This window comes from Aquarana catesbeiana, linkage group LG10 (genome assembly GCF_042186555.1).
Source record: "Aquarana catesbeiana isolate 2022-GZ linkage group LG10, ASM4218655v1, whole genome shotgun sequence".
NCBI lineage: Eukaryota > Metazoa > Chordata > Amphibia > Anura > Ranidae > Aquarana > Aquarana catesbeiana.
This window is the reverse complement of record NC_133333.1, coordinates 211,186,299-211,205,877: the sequence shown is the minus strand read 5'-3', so window position 1 is coordinate 211,205,877 and position 19,579 is coordinate 211,186,299. Positions and strand designations below refer to the sequence as shown.

Here is a 19,579-nt window from a genome sequence, read left to right as displayed (position 1 = left end):
TTTATTATAGCAAAAAGTAAAAAAAAAATTGTGTTTTTTTTCAAAATTGTCGCTCTTTTTTTGTTTATAGCGCAAAAAATAAAAACCGTAGAGGTGTTCAAATACCACCAAAAGAAAGCTCTATTTGTGGGGAAAAAAAAAAAAAAGAAGGATGTCAATTTTGTTTATGTGCAACATTGCACGACCGCGCAATTGTCAGTTAAAACGATGCAGTGCTGAATTGCAAAAAGTGCTCTGGTCAGGAGGGGGGTAAAATCTTCCGGGGCTGAAGCGGTTAAGGTAAAAAAAAAAAAAATACAAAAAAAAAAAAAAAACCCTACCTTTGACTAAGGCTCCATTCACACTAGCGCGTTTTTTGATGCATTTTGCATTTTGCAGAAATGCATGGGAATTTTTTAACATGGGTTCCTATGGAACATGTTCACATCAATGCTTTTTTGTATCTCTGCGTTTTTGGAAAGGGTCGGGGACTTTTTTTCATGCAAAAAGCAGCGTTTTGCATGTAATGGATTTCAATGGACAAGCATCAAAAACGCAAGTGCACCGTTTTTGCAGCGTTTTTGGTGCGTTTTTGCCGTTTTTTTTTTTGTAATTTTTTTTTAAGACTGTAAAAAAAAATGAAAAAAAAAAAAAAAAAAAACGCAAATCGCGGCAAAAACGCTACAAAAACGCTGCTCAAAAACGTGCCAAGCATGAAAAAAAAACCCTCCAAAAACGCTCAAAAGCAACATGCATAGGTGTGAATCGAGCCTAAATGGTTAAACCCCCCCCACACACACACACACACACACACACACACACACACACACACACACACACACACACACACCTACACCTACACCTACCTGTGCCCTGTATCAATCCAGCGCTGCTCTTTTTCCCTGGTCTCACAGGACAGACTGATAGCAGAGGGAGCCATTGACTACTGATGCTGTCAAAAAAATCCAGTGAGGAGGGGGCAGAGCCAAGCCAAAGACAAGAAGGAGCCAAGATTGCTGGCAGAGGACACCCAGAAGAGAAAGCTTGGGGCCATTCTGTACAGTACCAGTACATAGAGCAGGTAAGTATAACAGGTTTTTTTTTTTTTTTCATGTAATAAAGATTTTAGAATCACTTTAAGGCAGCATTCAATGCTGCCAATACACCCGGAGACCTGGTTTATATGGGCTTCAGTCTGTATAAGAGCAGTATAAACAGAGGGCTTCAAGCAGCTGTCTTGAAGTCTTCACATTTCAACTTCCTAATGGATCTCTGGAGCAGTTTTTCACATTACTGAGCTACGGTGTACCCATATCCTGCCCTGCTGCATCTTTCACTTATTTTAAACATCTGAACTGTGGACCTTGCAACAATACAGAAGAAACACAATTTCAACAGGATTTAAAAAACACACACACACAGTAAAAACATGCTCAATGTTAAAAAAAAAAAAAAATTGAGCTGTGTACCATTCATTACTGCCTGTTAATTCCAGTAATGGGGTTTCTCATGGGAGGGTCTTCGCCCCTCAGGGGTGGAGCATAAACTCATGACAAACCAAAGCTGCCAGGGCAAATACTGGAAATACTCAATCATTTGGGAGCCAGAAACTTTTAATTTACAGAAATACCCTATGACATTCACAGTTGGGTAATACAAAGCCCTGGCACAGAGAAGCTAAACAATAGTCAGCAGCTCTGAACTGGCTTGTCCTGCTTATGATACCATAGTCTTTACAGACTGCAAAGTGTCTGAATAAACATTAACCAAACAAACCCTGAAAGCAAGAAAAAAACAAAAAAAAAAACAAAACAGGACTAGCACTCCTCTACGGGAGTTACATAAAAGCTCCATACAAGACCACTTCTCTGATGTACCAGCATGGGAAGCATACATAGCAGGGACTTTCATGTTGCCATTTCTTCAGCTGTGCTCTCCACCATAACGTCATGTGGTGACCGATGGTCAGGTCTCATGTGCTGGAGCCTGGTGGAACAGAAGAGATTAGTCAGTGTCTTTACTTTGGCCATAGATTCACTGCAAGTAGCTGCAAAAAAATGGTGGTTACTAATGAAAGACAAAACCAATTAAATCTGAAGTCTAGGTATAGAAATTTTTGCAGTTGCATTGGTTCAGCTGGGCCAATCCTAGCATGTATGTGCCATACCTGTGGAATCCCCACAGAAGCTGGAAATCAACATAGTAGACACTGCTAACTTCTGGGTCTCGTGTCTGCCCTGCTGCAGTGAACGCAGGAGGTTGCTCGCTCGGCCCAGGCCCCATTTAGAGAAGACTATGCATTTTCCCAATGAATGCAAAGGGTTCTCTGACTGGACATGGTGGAAAGGCAAGGCAAAGATGTCACAATCTCCACCTCATCCAATCAGAGAAGACTTTGCATACAGCTATTGTTATACTTTTGGTGCTTTGATACAGGACCTTTGGGTCTCAGTGTGGACTAAGGCCACGTTGCCCACCCATCCTCTCGCCCAATCACAAAAGGAAGGTTTTGTATTTTGTAAATGGATTTACATAACACAAGCAGCCTTCTGTGAATGAACAGGGGAGGGGCGGACAGTCACACACAAGCCGTGCGCCAAGAGTATGGCTATACTTGTGCAATTGTAAATAAATCCACCAGGTGGCCTATACCTTGGGCTTAGCCAATTGTAAGCTAGCACATTTTATATACGGACTTAATTCCTGGAATTCTTCTTTAATTAAAGTAAATTCCAGGTGCATCAATACAAAATGTGTTAAATGTGTAAGGGCTCTTTCACACGGGGCAGATTAGTGATGATCCGCCCCGTGAACACCCGCTTGCTCAGCGGGGATCGCTCCGCCGATCCCCGCTGAGCAGGAAAATGACAGGTCCATCGCTGCACCCTGTGCAGCGACGGACCTGTCAGAGCGCCGCTCTCCCCTATGGGGATGGATGATGACAGACCGTAGTGTCCGTCGTCACCCGATCCGATAACGGATGGAAAAGTAGGGTTTTCCTCCGTTACACTTTTCGGATTGGAGCGAGTCGGATGTCAGCGGACATGTCACCGCTGACATCCGACGCTCCATAGGGATACATGTATGTCCATTTTTCATCCGAAAACGGAAGGATGAAAAACGGACATACGGATCCTCCGTGTGAAAGAGCCCTAAAGGTCCCTTTCACACGGACGGATAGAATTCAGCTTTTAGCTGTGGATAGATCAAGTTATCTACCGCAGCTAAACTCACACAATGCTTTCCTATGGGCCCCATTCACACACTGCATTTAGCAATGGTTTAATTGCGTGGGGTTTTATGCAGTTACAAAAAACAAATTTGACTGCGTCCAGGACTGATTTATTGCAGCTATCTGCACATAACTGCTGGTAATCGCAGTGTACTATTTCACCTGCAGATAGCAGCAGCAACAAGGAAAGAAAAACTACAGGAAGCACATCAGAAATGGCAAGAATGTTCCACTGCAGCTAAACGCAGCCGCATGTAAACACATGTAAATGCAGCTAATCGCAGTGTACAAATGCAGGTGTTCGCTGTGCCTGGAGTCTTGGAATTTAAAAATAACAAAACATGCTTTAATATCGGCAGAACAGCCACCCATGTGAAAGGGGCCTTACAGTTCGTTTTCTTGCTAAAGCAGCCACAGCCCGAGTAGAGAAGCCTTTCCCCTGAAAGCATACTGTAGAGAAGTTCAGTTGGGCTTTAAAGTAAACCAGTTGGTCATTTTAAACTTTTCAAAATAAAAAGGCCTGGCCAACTGCTATCTCCTGTCACATAGGGTGACTCTAGGCTGCATTCCCATTGTAGCATTTTGTAAAATGCGCAAAATTGGGCTGCACATGATTAGGGCAGCCCATGTATCTTTTTTGAGAGTCAAGCTTTGTGCATTTCTGACCATACGTTTTGCAGCATTTGTCATGCATCTGTTCGCAGCATTTATGATACCATTAATAAATGGCACTGCAAGTTTGACACTTGTTTCTTGCACGTTTCATAAACATATGCAATTCCGCGCATGTTTATGAAGCGCTGTGAATGTAGCCTCAGAGATCAGTAAAGTCACTCGTATAAGATAGCCATTAGCTTGGGGCTAAGCCCTTCCAATGATCTCTATTTATAAAGAAGACTGGATACTGCCATCTGCTGACCACCACAGTGTTTACTACAAAACTCTACATTGTGCGACTCATTCATAAAATGCAGGCCACTGGGTGGAGCCTGAAGTGTCTGCACTGCTGTCTTTATAAAATGTGTGTTTCTCCTCCCCCCCCCCCCATAAGCAGTGGCAGTGCTAATGGTAATACTAATATGGCCATAATGCTAACTAAATGGGCCAAATAACAAAAAAGAAACTAAATCAAAGAGGGGCGCAGACTAGGCGTTTTAGGCTAACAAGCATAAGTACATTACATACATTGATAAGACTTAAGGTAATGGTTTGGGAATATTGCTTCTAAGTATGGATTGCATGGAAGCAGCCACTTTTTAACATTATATATGCAGGCCACTGTGCCCGTTTAACAAAAAGAAAGAGGAGGGAAGTGCATAGCTAGTGCACTTAAACTTTATTAATCAGAAACAAAGAATAAAAAAGACCGGTCTCATCTATTCTGACCTAGATAAGAAAGACTATCTTCTATGGTGGTAACATTCCACTATGTTCCAACTTAAATTGTGACTTTTATACAGGGCCCCTTTACAACATAGGGCATTTTTTTTATTCTTTGGTTTTGATTAATAAAGTGCACTAGATATGCTGTTCCCTGCTCTTCCTTTTTGTTTTGAAAGCTCTGGGGAATTACACTGTGCCTTCTTCCTAGTAGTGTAGCACAATGATTACGCTTTACTGCTCCTCTCAGATTCAATGAAAAAAAAAAAAAAATTTGTTCATCTCCGTTTTAGCAGAGCTGCTTATTGAAAGTCTCCGATACAGAGAAACAGAGGGAGAATCTACAAATCTGAAAACGAAACAGAATCCTCAAAATATGGAATAGCAAGGATGTAAAAACGTGAAAGGCTTATCAAAAGTTACTTAGGCAAACTTGGCAATCATAACGTAAAATCTTTACTCAAGGAAAAGACATTATAGTTTGCCTTTAAAGGCTGGCAATGGAAATAATGTTGCAGGAAAGTCTGAGGAAAACCAAAAACAGAAATGGAAGTATTATCTGCCTTTATTCCCCCCTTCACCCATCATTTCCCATCCTATCAGCTAACAGGTTTATTGATAAATCAACAAGCAATGCACCCACCCATATATCTCTGGTTCCATATGCCACTGACAAAACTGAACTCCTCTTAGGCTTCTAGGATCATTTCACGGTGAGCACCATTATATTAGAAGGACCAGTCCACGCAAACTATTTCATTGGTGGAAGATTAAACACCCTAATAAATCCTTCTATGTGTGCTGTGCCCATTGTGAAGGGTTCCTACTATCCCTGCACTGAGTTCACATCTGCTGTGACAATATGCTGGGTTCCCACCATCCCTGAGCGGAGCTGCCAGCTCTGCAAACCTGCTGTGCCCTTTATGAGGCGTTCCCACCATCTAAACACCTGATTCGCCCATATGAAGAGCTCCCACTATATCTGAGTGCACGGCTTTACACATCTGTTATGACAATATGATGGGTTCCTGGCTCTGCAGGCCTGCTGTGCCTATTATGAAGTTTATCCCACCATCTCTATGCCAAGCTCTAAGTCTATAAACCTGCTGTGGCCATTATGAGGGGTTCCAACCATCCCTGTGCTGGGTTCCCTGGTCTGTATATCTGCTGTGCCCATTATAGGGGCTCCCCCCAACCCCAAACTGAGCTCCCAGCTCTTCATACCTGCCGTGCCCTTTATGAGGCAATACCAACATACCTGTGTTGAGTTCCCAGGTCTGCACACCTTTGGTGTCCATTATTAGGAGTTCCTGGGTGTGCACACCTGCTGTGCCAATATGAGGGGTTCCCAACATCCCCGTTGGATTTATTTTTCCATTTACAAATACAGATAATGCAGCATATTAGTTGGAATACCACAAGCTTATTACAACTCCAAGGTGGGCAGGGAAAAAGTAAAGTCCTATGGCAATGTCCCACCACAAAAGTTCAGAGGCCAACAGGTGTTACAGCCCATCAGCCAAAACCTTTTTTCCCTTAGAAGAGGAGGAGCTTTCCCTTCACTTCCTGTTCCACAGTAAACAGGAAACCTGTACAAAGCGAGGAAAAGATTTTCTCTCCATTTCCGTGCCTACTTTAGAATTTCCCATAGCCTGCTTTACATATACTTTATTTTTGCTTTCCTACACTGGACTCCGACATTAAAGATAATATATTGCTTTCTGCCTTTATAGCAAGCTGTGATAGGGAAACTTAAACCTATACAATCTTTTACATGGATTAAAAGAAGCACTTGTGAAATTTTCAAAAGGTTTTAATTCTAGAACAAAACTTAACATTTGGATGTTTTTTCCCAAAAATATTTCCTTTCAAAAATAAATAAAAAAAAAAAAAAAAAAAAAAAAGGAAGGACGGACAGCTCAACAAAAAGTGAAGGTTTATTTACGCCCTCTCTTTGCAGGACGCGGCCTTGTGTCACTGGAGTAGTTTAATGGTGGAGTGGGTCCTTTTTTTGCTCTGGTAGAATAGCGATACTGCGTAGGGGGAGGAGACAAAATTGCAGTAGTAGCTATAGATGGGCTTCCAAGAGACATATCCTCTAGAGATGTTGGCGTTGATCCCCTGTGCAAGTCCAAAAGATCATGTAACTCTCTTTGGCTGGCGTTCTGGTGAATTGCCAACATTTGCAAGCTGGTGGCCAGTTTAGCAATGTTGGTGTTCATCTGGCTTAACAACTGGTTTCTGTCGGTCTCCACCTTTTGCATTTTTCGGAACACGGAATTGTTTCTTTGAATACCCATCGTCAGCTGACACAAGTCTAGGTGCAGTGTGTTCATCTTTGTCATGATCCCCTTCCGTAATCCCTCCTGGATGTCAATAAAACTCTTGAAGTGCTCCTCAATGGTCCATGCACTAGGAACTGCTGGTGGTAGACCTTGGTCCTCTTTAGAAGGTGGAATAGTTGGAGACAGGGGTCTCTGGGTAAGGTTTGTCCAGTCTGGCTCAATAATCTGGTCACTTAGCTCCAGTGATTTGCTAGAGGGATGAGAAGTGGTGGCTATGCACACATGCTTTGTCTGTGCACAACAGTCTGTCTTCACGGTTTCTGCAAAGGATAGTACTGGAATTTCGTACTTGGGTTGACAAGCCATTTCCTCTTCACAGTGCAACTCCTGACAGCATGAAAACCCTAAAACAGCAATGTGTAGATATTAGAACTTTGTTGTTTGGTTTCTGAGACAGACAATGCAGGGTTTCAAACACACAACAGTCCCCATTTTCAGTGGCAAGAGCCAAAAATAAAAAAGCAAAAACCACTGACAATACTATACACAATGTTCTCAGGCAAGTTCACTTTAACGGAGGAAATGAAAACTTATTTAAGAAGGGAGGAGAAAAAAAAAAAAAAAAAACGGTGTCAAGCCAGGATTTTAAGACCCCATTCATCCCTAGCACTAGCATTCATTTCAATGGGCTGCTCCACAAAAGGCAAAGTAGCACATGTAGCTTTTTGCTGCCTTTAAATTTGCTGTGTTTTCCACGCAACTGCTTGCCACATTTGGGGTGCACTTAATGAATTGCATCACATACATAACACACATTTTTTTAGCACGTTTTGTAAATGTGTGCAAAAATGCATGATTTTGTGCGTTTATCAAACGTGCAGGTGTGACAGCTTTACAGTCTTAACGCCTTCACCTGGTCTGATACAAAAGAGGTACAATCATAATATACAAATCTTCATAACATTATGCTGAAACTAGAATTACCGTCCATACCTGGGGTTCAAGGATAACCCGCTGAATGGACTATGATAGAATCAAGCTCCTGGTTAGGACAATGTATAAATGCAGCTTTTTTTCTCTCTCACTAAACTCTCTCACTCCCGCAGCATGCCATACACTACTCCAATACAAATGCAGGCTTGAGCGTCTTTGACCCTTTCCAAAAGACACGGTGTATATGAAATGTGCATATTTAATGACCTGATAATGGCAAGGGACGGAGTTCAAGCATCTTAATACTCGGATAGTTCTGCAAGTTTGGCACAGCTGACCATGTCACCTTAAGGGGTTTTGTGGTATTTATGGCACAGAATGACAGAACTGCATTCTGTGGAGAAGTAATAATTCAGAACTCCCTAAAAGATTTAGGGAATTGGTAAGGAATTCAATTTGCCATCAGCCATACAAACCTTTTCATGTGGAGAAAGCTTTGTATTGTAATGTTGGGTACACTGGTACCATAAATTACTGTTTTAGATGCGTGGACTACAGCAAAAAACACAGAAGAAAGGACCAATAACAAATATGTAATATCCAACAGCTAGAGGGATTTACATTTAAAAAGGTAACCAGTAATGTTCCACAAGCCAAAACATCATGAAGGTTTCCTTGTCTTCATTCAGCAGCGGAACGCTCTATTATCCATTCTCTTCTTATGTTTAAAACTTTAGTTATCACTTTGCTTGCAAAAGTTCTTCAAAACTTCTCCTCCAGACTAGCTGGCAATTCCAGGTTTTCTGTGCATATCTTCCCCTCTGTCCATTCTATTTTCAGCTCCTGAAGTTTCACAAGACCTTGTCAGATAGTAAGGTAGTTTGGGAAACAAGCAGATTACAGCTTTGTTTGGACGCCACTGATATGGGATCCATCATTACAATGTAGACGTGATGGGGCAAAGAGCATGTTGATGGAAGATATCCCAAAGACAACCCCACAGTCACAAGAACATCTGCGTTGGTTGAAGCCATTTAAGATCAACATCCTGGTCTGCTCATAAAATGCCATTCCAATTATTGTTTGTTTGGGAATATTAGTTAGTGCCCTAGATTTTAGACAACTTCCTACAAATCACAACTGCATTAAAAACAAGAATCTCAAATTCCCAGGATGGGTGCAGTGTGTGGTGTAGCAAAAAGCAGTTTATAGCAGAGTTGGTCTGCTGAGCTCAGCCATCGATGATCTAGAAGGGCCTCTGCCACCGTTTGCAATGGAGTCTGTGAACATTTAACTGGCTGGAAATCTGCAGTCCAGCCATGAATTAGGAAATATTAAAAAGGAATATGTCCAGAATTGTAGAATACAAGCTACTAGGAGCTGCAATGACCCTTATTTAAAAAACACACACACAGCCTCATCTCTACACAGTTCTACAGAACTAGTTCCTTAAAAACAAAGGTTCCTAGAAAATGTTTTATGAGAGAAGTTGTGAAATTGTAATAGCCGTGCAGTATAGCAACCCCCAATCAGCACTCTTAGGAATGCATGCCGTTTTTCCTAGTACAGTTGTATACATGTCAGTAGCATATGTACAAGTATGCAAAATCACTTTATGTGGCATAACTAAAAGGAACCAAGAAGAGGATAAAGATAGAGAAGGAGGGGGGGGGGTTGATTTCATTTTCTGTCCTCTACTGCCATCTGGGTTCCAAGTTAACTCCTAATACCTAGAGAGTTTATGGATAGATGGGGAATCCATGGTATCTGGGGTGCTTCTTTTTATGCAACTGTTGAGATGGTCTGTGATCAACTTATTACAATAGCGGCCTTTCCTTTACTGTGTATTTTATAATGATTTTCGTTTTCATTAGACCCCCTATTTACATTAGGAGAAAGGTAGAAGGAAGGAGAGTGCCACATCGCCAATGTTAGTTAAGTAGATTTTTTTTTATTGTACATAATGAGAAAAGATGTGCTTTGGGGAATCTTAGAACCCTCTTAATCAGGGCTGGGAAATAAAATTATATAAAATAACATAAGATAACGTAAACATGGGAGACCTAAAAAGATATAACCTTAAAGTAGAACTAAAGGCAAAACATTTTTTTACATTTTGAATAGAGCAAGGGAAGGGTTATAACCGGTGTCAGATTTTTTTTTTTCTCGCCATCTGTGTCCCATTGCAGACTTCCCTTCACTTCCTGTCTCAAAGACAAACAGGAAGTCCCTGCAAATTAAGGGGAATTCCTTGGGGACTCCCAGGTTACCAGAACTAGTGTCTCCATTGGAAGATTTCTCCTCTATTACTTTTTTGGGGATAACCCAAAATTTAGGATGTCCTTTTACTTTCACTGATAATGATAAACAGGACAAATAGAAATGGTGAATCCCTTTAAAGGGGGCACTTTAAGGCTGGGTTCACACTGGTACACGGTGCGAGATCGCATGTGATTTGTACCGCACTGCAAATCACATGTGATGTCTGTGCAATGCGATTTCAGCCATACAGAGAGTATGGCTGAATTTGCATTGCATTCAGACCAGACTGACACAGGACCCTTTTTTGGTCCGCACCAGAATCAAATCGCATGGGTGTTCACACCCATGCGATCCGATTCCTGTTCCGAACTGTGGCTTCGCAGTGTTCCCGCATCGCACCTATATGAACCGGGACTTAAATGTCCTAATGATTCTAATAATGCATATCAAATTAATTGGTTATACTATAAACAAAAAACACCAACCCATCCCTATATAATACAATACTAGTAAAAATTGACAGAAATCTGTCATTAGGAAATTTTGCATTATATCTTCTCTGATCACTCACATTGATAGTAACTTATGTTCTTTTATTTCTCAGTCCTGAGCTCTGAAATGAATTGGCTTCTTTTTTCACATAAAATAAAGATATACTAGATTTGCACGGTGGCGCTCCCAAACAACTCTGGGGACCCCCCCCCCCCCCAAGGATACTCCAGTTAAAAGAGCTGACTATGAATCTCAAGTCCTACCCTTCAACACATTAATGGTCGCTACTCACATCAAGCTCCATTGCTGCTCAGCAACTGCTGGGAAGTTGTTCCTCCACAAGGGGAGTTCAATACTAGTTCTAATATAGCCCTGATGAAGGAGGGGTGGTGTTGCCCCTGAAATGCCGGCTGTTTTTTTATGACTTGCTTTACCAGCAATTAAAATTATCCTAGACTTATCTGATTTTGGTCTGGTGCACCTTTCTGTATTTCTATAGTTTGAGATACTCACATTAAAGGGGTTATAAACCCTCTCGGTTTTTCACCTTAATGCATTCTATGCATTGAGGTGAAAAACTTCTTGTAGTGCACCAGCCCCCAGAGCCCCCCTTTTACTTACCTGAGCCCGATCGTTCCTGTGCCGGGGACGAGCAAACCCGCTCCATCCGGTGTCTCGGGTCCTGATTAGATACATTTGATAGCAACGCAGCCATTGGCTCCCGCTGCTGTCAATCAAATCCAATGGTGCGGGAGCCGGGGGCGGAGCCAAGTCCTGCTGTCTGTGTCAATGGACGCAGCAGCAGGACACGGGAGTGCACCCACACGGGTGCCCTGAGGGAGGAGGAAGGAGGGAGGAGGGAGGAGGGAGGAGGGAGGAGGGAGGAGGGAGGAGGGAGGAGGAAGGAGGAAGGAGGAAGGAGGAAGGAGGAATTACATATCCCTTAAGGCCAAGATGTATTGGGGAATAATCTTGTACTGGTACCCCGGAATGACTTGTTAGCAGGGCACACATTATACATTACACACATACAGGCAGCAAGGTGATACTGACACAATATGGGGGGGGGGATAATTTAAAAAACTGGAGTGTGCAAAAATAGGTGTAGCTCTACACAAAAACAAATCAGCCTCCAGGTTTTATTGTCTAAGCTGAAGTAAACAAGATAAAGTTAGGAGCTGGTTGGCTACCATGCACAGCTGCACCAGATTCTGAGTGCTTCCATTTTAGTAAATCTTCCTCATAAAAGGCTTTGCTATGGATAGCAAGACATTGTACAATCACAAGCAGTCACCTATGGAACATCCCCTTCCCACTCCCTACCTCTATTTGGACTGTTCGGTAAGCTTGGCCCATTCTTCATCGATCCTGTCACACAGAGGAGAGAAACTGAGCGTTAGCAGTGACAGACAACACCAAATACGTTTAATCGTAGGCGGAGGTGTAGGAGCGCCAAGACAGACCAATAAAAAAAAAATGGTGTACTGTTATTTTCTTCTTTATTAATAGTGTGTTGTATTAAAGCAGTAGTAAACTCTCAATCAATACCTTTGCCCATGATAACTGACAATATCATGTACTGGACACATGAAAAGCTGCAGCTATTGGCCATGTTGTTTGGGAACCTTAGGGCAGCCATGACAGCTTGGCTAACAGTTTAACATTGCAGTAGAAATCTAAACACCCTCCCTCCTCGCTTATGTTCAGGAATTCAGAGGCTTTATCCTCCAAAGGAGCTGTTATCTCAAAAAAGGAAGCAGAACCAGGCTAGGTCTGTAAAAACAGCTAATGTTGGATTGGCAGGATGTCCAGGCCTATTGTAAAACTGTCACCCTCTCAATTCAGAGAACCAGCAGATACCAGTCATAAATACCTTAGTGCACATAAAGCTTAAACAGTGGAATAAGTATGAAATTTCAGCATGTTTCATAACTTCCAAAGTAATAATAGCACAGCCATAATATGGACATATTTAGTTTCCTCAGATAATTTGTAACGTTTCAAGTCCAGACACCCCTATGTCAGGTCATATGGAAAAATCACTGGTACCCCTTATTCCTCCTAGGTAAACTAGGCCTTGAAGATCTGGCATGTGTGTATTCGTTTTGAAACAAACGTCACGCTGAACAATATTAGGGTTATTCGCAGTCTGTAAACAGTAGAGATGCAGAGATATGAATATGTCTCACAAAGTGTACGCGGGGCATAGTCGTGAGTGTAGACACCTCCCAGCAACCAACCCCTAAACAAGACGACTGGTCACTGGTCGCTGTCACCTCTTTGATCTGACAGAAAAGAGGCGATGCCAAGACAATGGTCAGTTCTCCTTTTACCATCCAAGCAGGAACATCTGCCAAGTTTGAGAACCGATTACCCAGCTCATTGATCAAATTCTGATCAACCCTCGGACATTAATTGCAAGTATTCTTTCCCCCAATTCTACTTAAATTCTTTGTGGCTGTATATTATCTTTATCTCTTTGAAACATCTTTTTCTGTAAATATTTTATTTGCATCAACTTTGACCTTTTTATTATTAACCCTTATGTTGATGTGTTAACCTTGTCCCTAAAGCTCATAATGCAAGCTATAAATGAACCTGCCTCTTGAAGAGCGCTACTGTTTTAGAGTAAGGCCTCTGAGCACACCTGTCTGTGGTGGCAGTGTGTGTTGCAGACACTTATTCTTAAATCATAATTGGTATGGCCAAATTGATGGAAGTCCTGACTCTTCCTAAACAAAGGTCAGTGGTGGCAGTTAAAGGGTCAATTGTGTAATTAGCTGCTGGCACCTAGATTGTGGTCCCGCAAGCTGGAAAATCTTTGTGCTGGGCACAGCTGAGAGTGGCATTGTTACGTAAGTGACATCGTGGTGTGAGGTTGGCCTCCCCTTCGTCGCAAGTTAGCGAGGAGGGCAGGGATATGACACCCATGTTCGTCACAATAACCACTGTGATATAACTTACAGGTCACTATAGTGTCACAACCTGCACCCTTCAGTAGAAATAGCCCGATGTTTAGTGTAGTCACGTCACTTGTGCATGCGCATTTTGTCCCCTATTCACAGAAAGCTCAGTGTACCATCAGTCAAAACATCCTGTTGCCGTGTCTCTATCATCAGCACTCGCGGCATTGCAATATCCTGTATACATGAAAGTACAGGAGACTTCCCTCCACTCCTAACACTGATCAGAGGGGACGGTGAGCAAGGAAAGTCAGGATATGCTGCAAGGATGCTGTGGTCTTCTGAGCTGGCCAACGCAGGAGATTAGTGGGATATCGTGAATGCTTATCTACATTTTTGTGGTGAGTTTGAACCCCAGAGGGGCGTGTGGAGCATGGGGTGTGGAATAAGGTGATTGGTGCACTATCCGAATATTTCCCCTCTATATCTACATATATATACACACACACACATATACATACACACACATACACAGTGGGGACAGAAAGTATTCAGACCCCCCTTAAATTTTTCACTCTTTGTTATGTTGCAGTCATTTGCTAAAATCATTTAAGTTCATTTTTTTTTCCCCCTCATTAAATGTACACACAGCACCCCATATTGACAGAAAAACACAGAATTGTTGACATTTTTGCAGATTTATTAAAAAAGAAAAACTGAAATATCACATGGTCCTAAGTATTCAGACCCTTTGCTGTGACACTCATATTTAACTCAGGTGATGTCCATTTCTTCTGATCATCCTTGAGATGGTTCTAGGCCTTCATTTGAGTCCAGCTGTGTTTGATTATAGTGATTGGACTTGATTAGGAAAGCCACACACCTGTCTATATATGACCTTACAGCTCACAGTGCATGTCAGAGCAAATGAGAATCATGAGGTCAAAGGAACTGCCTGAAGAGCTCAGAGACAGATTTGTGGCAAGGCACAGATCTGGCCAAGGTTACAAAAAAATTTCTGCTGAACTCTAGGTTCCTAAGAGCACAGTGGCCTCCATAATCCTTAAATAGAAGAGGTTTGGGACGACCAAAACCCTTCCTAGGGCTGGCCGTCCGGCCAAACTGAGCTATCGGGGGAGAAGAGCCTTGGTGAGAGAGGTAAAGAAGAACCCAAAGATCACTGTGGCTGAGCTCCGGAGATGCAGTCGGGAGATGGGAAAAAGTTGTAGAAAGTCAACCATCACTGCAGCCCTCCACCAGTCGGGACTTTATGGCAGAGTGGCTCGATGGAAGCCTCTCCTCAGTGCAAGACACATGAAAGCCTGCATGGAGTTTGCTAAAAAAAAAAACACCTGAAGGACTCCAAGATGGTGAGAAATAAGATTTTTTGGTCTGATGAGACCAAGATAGAACTTTTTGGCCTTAATTCTAAGCGGTATGTGTGGAGAAAACCAGGCACTGCTCATCACCTGTCCAATACAGTCCCAACAGTGAAGCATGGTGGTGGCAGCATCATGCTGTGGGGTTATTTTTCAGCTGCAGGGACAGGACGCCTGGTTGCAATCGAGGGAAAGAGGAATGCAGCCAGGTACAGGGATATCCTGGACAAAAACCTTCACGAGTACTCAGGACCTCAGACTGGGCCGAAGGTTTACCTTCCAACAAGACAATGACCCTAAGCACACAGCTAAAATAACAAAGGAGTGGCTTAACAACAACTCTGTGACTGTTCTTGAATGGCCCAGCCAGAGCCCTGACTTAAACCCAATTAAGCATCTCTAGAGAGACCTAAAAATGGCTGTCCACCAACGTTTACCATCCAACCTGACAGAACTGGAGAGGATCTGCAAGGAGGAATGGCAGAGGATCCCCAAATCCAGGTGTAAAAAACTTGTTGCATCTTTCCCAAAAAGACTCATGGCTGTATTAGATCAAAAGGGGCTTCTACTAAATACTGAGCAAAGGGTCTGAATACTTAGGACCATGTGATATTTCAGTTTTTCTTTTTTAATAAATCTGCAAAAATATCAGCAATTCTGTGTTTTTCTGTCAATATGGGGTGCTGTGTGTACATTAATGAGGAAGAAAAATGAACTTAAATGGATTTTAGCAAATGGCTGCAATATAACAAAGAGTGAAAAATTTAAGGGGGTCTGAATACCTTCTGTCCCCACTGTACATACACATCCCTCCTAGATTATAAGCCGGATTTCTCCTGTATTGAAACTGTACAGTCTGCCCCATTGTAAAGCGCTGCGCAATCTGCTGGCGCTATATAAATCCTGAATAATTATACACACATAAATACACACACACACTATATATATATATATATATATATATATATATATATATATATATATATATATATATATATATATATATATATATATATATATATATATATACACATACACACACACATATATTATATATATACATATACACACACACACACACACACACACTATAAATAGGCAGTGACCCCCTAGAGCAAGTGGGTTGGGCTCTCAATGACATCAGCACTGTGCAGCCAGCGTGGCAAGATTGAGAGCCCCACCCACTTGCTCTAGGGGTCACTGCTCATTTAAAGCGATGTACAGGGGATAATATAGTGAATTATGTGAAAAGTGAGTGTGTATATAAGGCCCATTAGCCCGCTGCCACATATACGTGGAATGCTATCGTAAACAGGTTAATGCGGAGCGCGGTGGAAGCAGAGATGGAACTTCTGTTTGTAAACAAACTCACGTACTCATCCTGACTGCTGCCATAGTGATCATGGGATTGGGAACAGTTCAGCATGGTTCGATTGTTAGTGTGAGACAAGCACGGTTCGTGACCATGCAGTCTCAGAGCTGGGAGCATGCACAGCTGCATATTCCTAGTTCCACAACAGAATATAGATCAGCATTCTCCCAGCACAAGAAACACTGCCGAGGAATGTAAATTCACAGACTGTGCTTGGGGCCATTTAAAGTGGTTGTAAATCGCTGCACGTTTTTTTATACCTTACCTGCAAGGCATCGCATACGGGAACCATCGGTCAAGGCACAGGACTCTGAAGAAATGGCACGGGCAGCCGTTCTTCCAGAGCCCATGCACCAGTAATTTCACTGGCTGCATGTACAGTAAATATCTCCTAAACAGTGCATGTTTAGGAGATATTTACACTACCTATAGGTAAGCTTTATTATTTGAAGATGGAGGTTTACTTCCTCTTTAAAGCGTAGTTCCGCCCACATTTTTTTTTTTTAGTCATCTGTTCTGCTTGTATGAAGAAGATACAATAAAGCATGTTTTGAATTTAAAATTGTGGTTCGAGTACGTTAAAAAAATGTTTATTTACTTACCTTAGCTTTTGGCTTCCTGAGCGCTTCCATCTTGATTGTGGGCATGTAAAGCCCACTAGGACTCTGTTCCGGGATAAGGTGCTGCTGGCTACCCAGCATGCACCTCCCGATCTCACGCATGCGCATTCCACACAGGATGTAGCGCAGGCAGTGTGTCTGGTTGCCATCACAACGGGTGATGACGGAGGAAGTGCCCGTCCCATTGTCATCATGCAGCGATGCCCGCTGACTCCTGGGAACGATGGCACACATCTCCCAGGAGCCTAGGCGCCGCAGGAAGTGGTATACATCGCCGCAGCCTGGAAGGAGGCAGAATACAGGAGACACCCTAGCAACAAGATTCACAAAGTAAGGAAAAAAAAAAATAGCCAAATGTTGTTCACATTGCTGGAATGGACAGACTGAGCTAAAGATCAAATTATGGGTGGAACTCCACTTTAAGCAGTGCTGCTGTTCTTGTTGGAATTCCTCCTATCTGAAAAGTGCACAAATGCGTATGTGGAAACAGGGAAGATATCAAGTAAAAGTGTGCCGTGTACCTGTCCGGTCCTTGTTGGAGATTTCATTGGCTAGCCTCTCAAAGTACTCAGGCAGGTCAGAATACTCTGTGCCATAGGAGATCACTTTGATGCCTTTGTCCAGCATGTTCTCCCTCATCTTCTTGAACTCATCTACGTCCTCCCGGCGGACCAGCATGAAGTGTTCCAGATCAGATTTGTGCTTCACTGCCTCCAGGAAGAGCGCCTGGAAAGTCGTGTCGTCCACAGTGCGGCCACAGCCCAGGAACAGGAAGGATTTGTTCTCGTACAACTTCTGGATCTCCCGCTGCAGCAGAAAGGAGAAGATGTTAGAAGAGCCGCCTAGATCGAAAGATTTCTCTCCACTGTATATGTCACAATTCTTTTGGTTCTGCAGTGAAATTGCACAGTGGTTGTTGTAACACATTGGACAGCAAGAAGTGGATGAATTTCAATCAGTGTGGGTCAGTCCCCACTCAACAGAAGCCCACTGTTTGACTGACATCTGTCAAGCCCATGGCATGTTGGACAATTTTTATCATTCAGCAGCTGCAGACAATCAGCTGCAACCGCTGATCAATGTATTCTGACAGCGGCGGGCGCCGCTGTCAAAATACAAAGTCCCAGCATAAGGCATTCCTCCTTCCAGCTCATTATTTGCTACCTTTTTTTTTGGTTCAGCCCACTGAGCTAAGAGCGTATGGCCAGCTTTAGATGATCATGTAATTCTAAACTAACAAATCAAAGAGCAACTCAAGCAAACACATTTTAAACAGGTATGGCTTTTTAATACAAGCAGTCAGTGTGTGGAAGTGAGGGGCGATTAAAAACAGGCAACCGAGTTACTGTTATTAGTGCCCTCTGGCCACAACCAAGCCCCCCCAATGTTAACATCACAGCCTGACAGGGCTGTACACATGTTGTGGCTGCGATGCTTTGCTTCAAAGCCACAGCATTTTTAACTCAGGCTGCAGAGTTAAGCAGCAACGTCTTTCAAACTTGCCCATTGAGATTAATGGGACGGGACTGCACTGCAACTGTGGTCCAAACACTTGGCTCGCAGTTGCAACGCGATCCTGTAATGCAAAATTGCCGCTGCTTTACCACGGATCACTTTTCAGAATGTAGCATGCATACCGCTAGTGTGAAAGAAGCTTTACAACAGTTTTTTCCCATTTCTAAAAAAGGTGTAAACAATATGGATAAAAGCAAACCATTTTAAAAGCATCCCTGCTAGTGTTATATGGTTCCAACCCCAATTCCAACACCTATAACTATCACTTTAGTTGGACAGCTTTGTCTGCACGTAAATGTGCAGAAAATATAAATAAAGGCATTTGATGTAAAAAAAGAAAAAAAAAAAATTCATATACTTCACACTATCACCAAAAAGTATTAGGCCCCCTTTCACACTGAGGCGCTTTGCAGGCGCTAAAGTGCTAAAAAATAGCGCCTGCAAAGCGCCCTGAAAGAGCCGCTCAATGCACTCCAATGTGAAAGCCCCGAGGGCTTTCACACTGGAGTGGTGCACTTGCAGGGCGGTCTAAAAAAGTCCTGCAAGCCGCATCTTTGGAACGCTGTAGGAGCGGTGTATTTACCGCTCCTAAAGCACCCCTTCCCACTGAAAACAATGGGGCAGCGCTCCAAACCGCCCTGCAAAGCGCCCTTTTTCGGCCGCTAGTGGGGGTTAAAACTGCCCTCTAGCGGCCGAATAGCGCCGCTAAAATGACGGTAAAGAGCCACTAAATATAACGCCGCTTTACCGCCAGCGCCCGCAACGCTTCAGTGTGAAAGTAGCCTTAAAGTCAAAATAAATGCAAAACCTAACTCTAAACCTACCAAGTCTAATCTATTTAGGTTTCTCTTGCACACAAAGGGCACTGCTGGAGACCGGACCCGAAGCAGCTTCAGAATAGGCAAGTATATCGATTTTTTTCTTTATAGGGCTAGATAGATTAGGCTTAGAATGTGGCTGAGATTAGGTTTAGAGTTAGTTAAGTTTTGCCTTTACTTCCACTTTAAACTTCATAACAGTCAGTAAAATACAGTACTATTTATTTTTTCCCATAGTGGGCCAATAAGAGATATCACTAAAATGTCAAAAATTATGAAAATGCAAATGATCAATGGCTAAAGCTTGCCATAGCCAGCTGATAAAAAAAAAAAAAAAAAAAAACAAAAAAACAAAAAAACACCACACACAAAAAAAGTCAAACAGAAAAACAAAAAACAAAAACAAAAA

At 42.6% G+C, this 19,579-nt stretch overlaps 1 protein-coding gene across 9 annotated transcripts in view; it reads right to left on the bottom strand.

Annotated features, from left to right (window-relative positions):
- Positions 1–4,845: 4,845 nt before the first annotated feature.
- The window catches only part of FAM118B (family with sequence similarity 118 member B), an 82,818-nt gene continuing 68,084 nt past the window's right edge, over positions 4,846–19,579 (bottom strand). For 6 of the 9 annotated variants that reach the window (XM_073603253.1, XM_073603254.1, XM_073603258.1 and 3 more), the window contains 3 exons: positions 17,359–17,644; positions 11,887–11,931; positions 4,848–7,280 (listed from right to left, as the gene is read on the bottom strand). In XM_073603253.1, coding sequence (XP_073459354.1) covers positions 6,529–7,280; positions 11,887–11,931; positions 17,359–17,644 — 1,083 coding nt within the window. In that variant the 3' untranslated portion in view covers positions 4,848–6,528. Of the gene's footprint in view, positions 7,281–11,886; positions 11,932–17,358; positions 17,645–19,579 lie in introns of all 9 variants that reach the window. The other 3 variants (XM_073603259.1, XM_073603261.1, XM_073603260.1) reach the window with 3 other exon arrangements.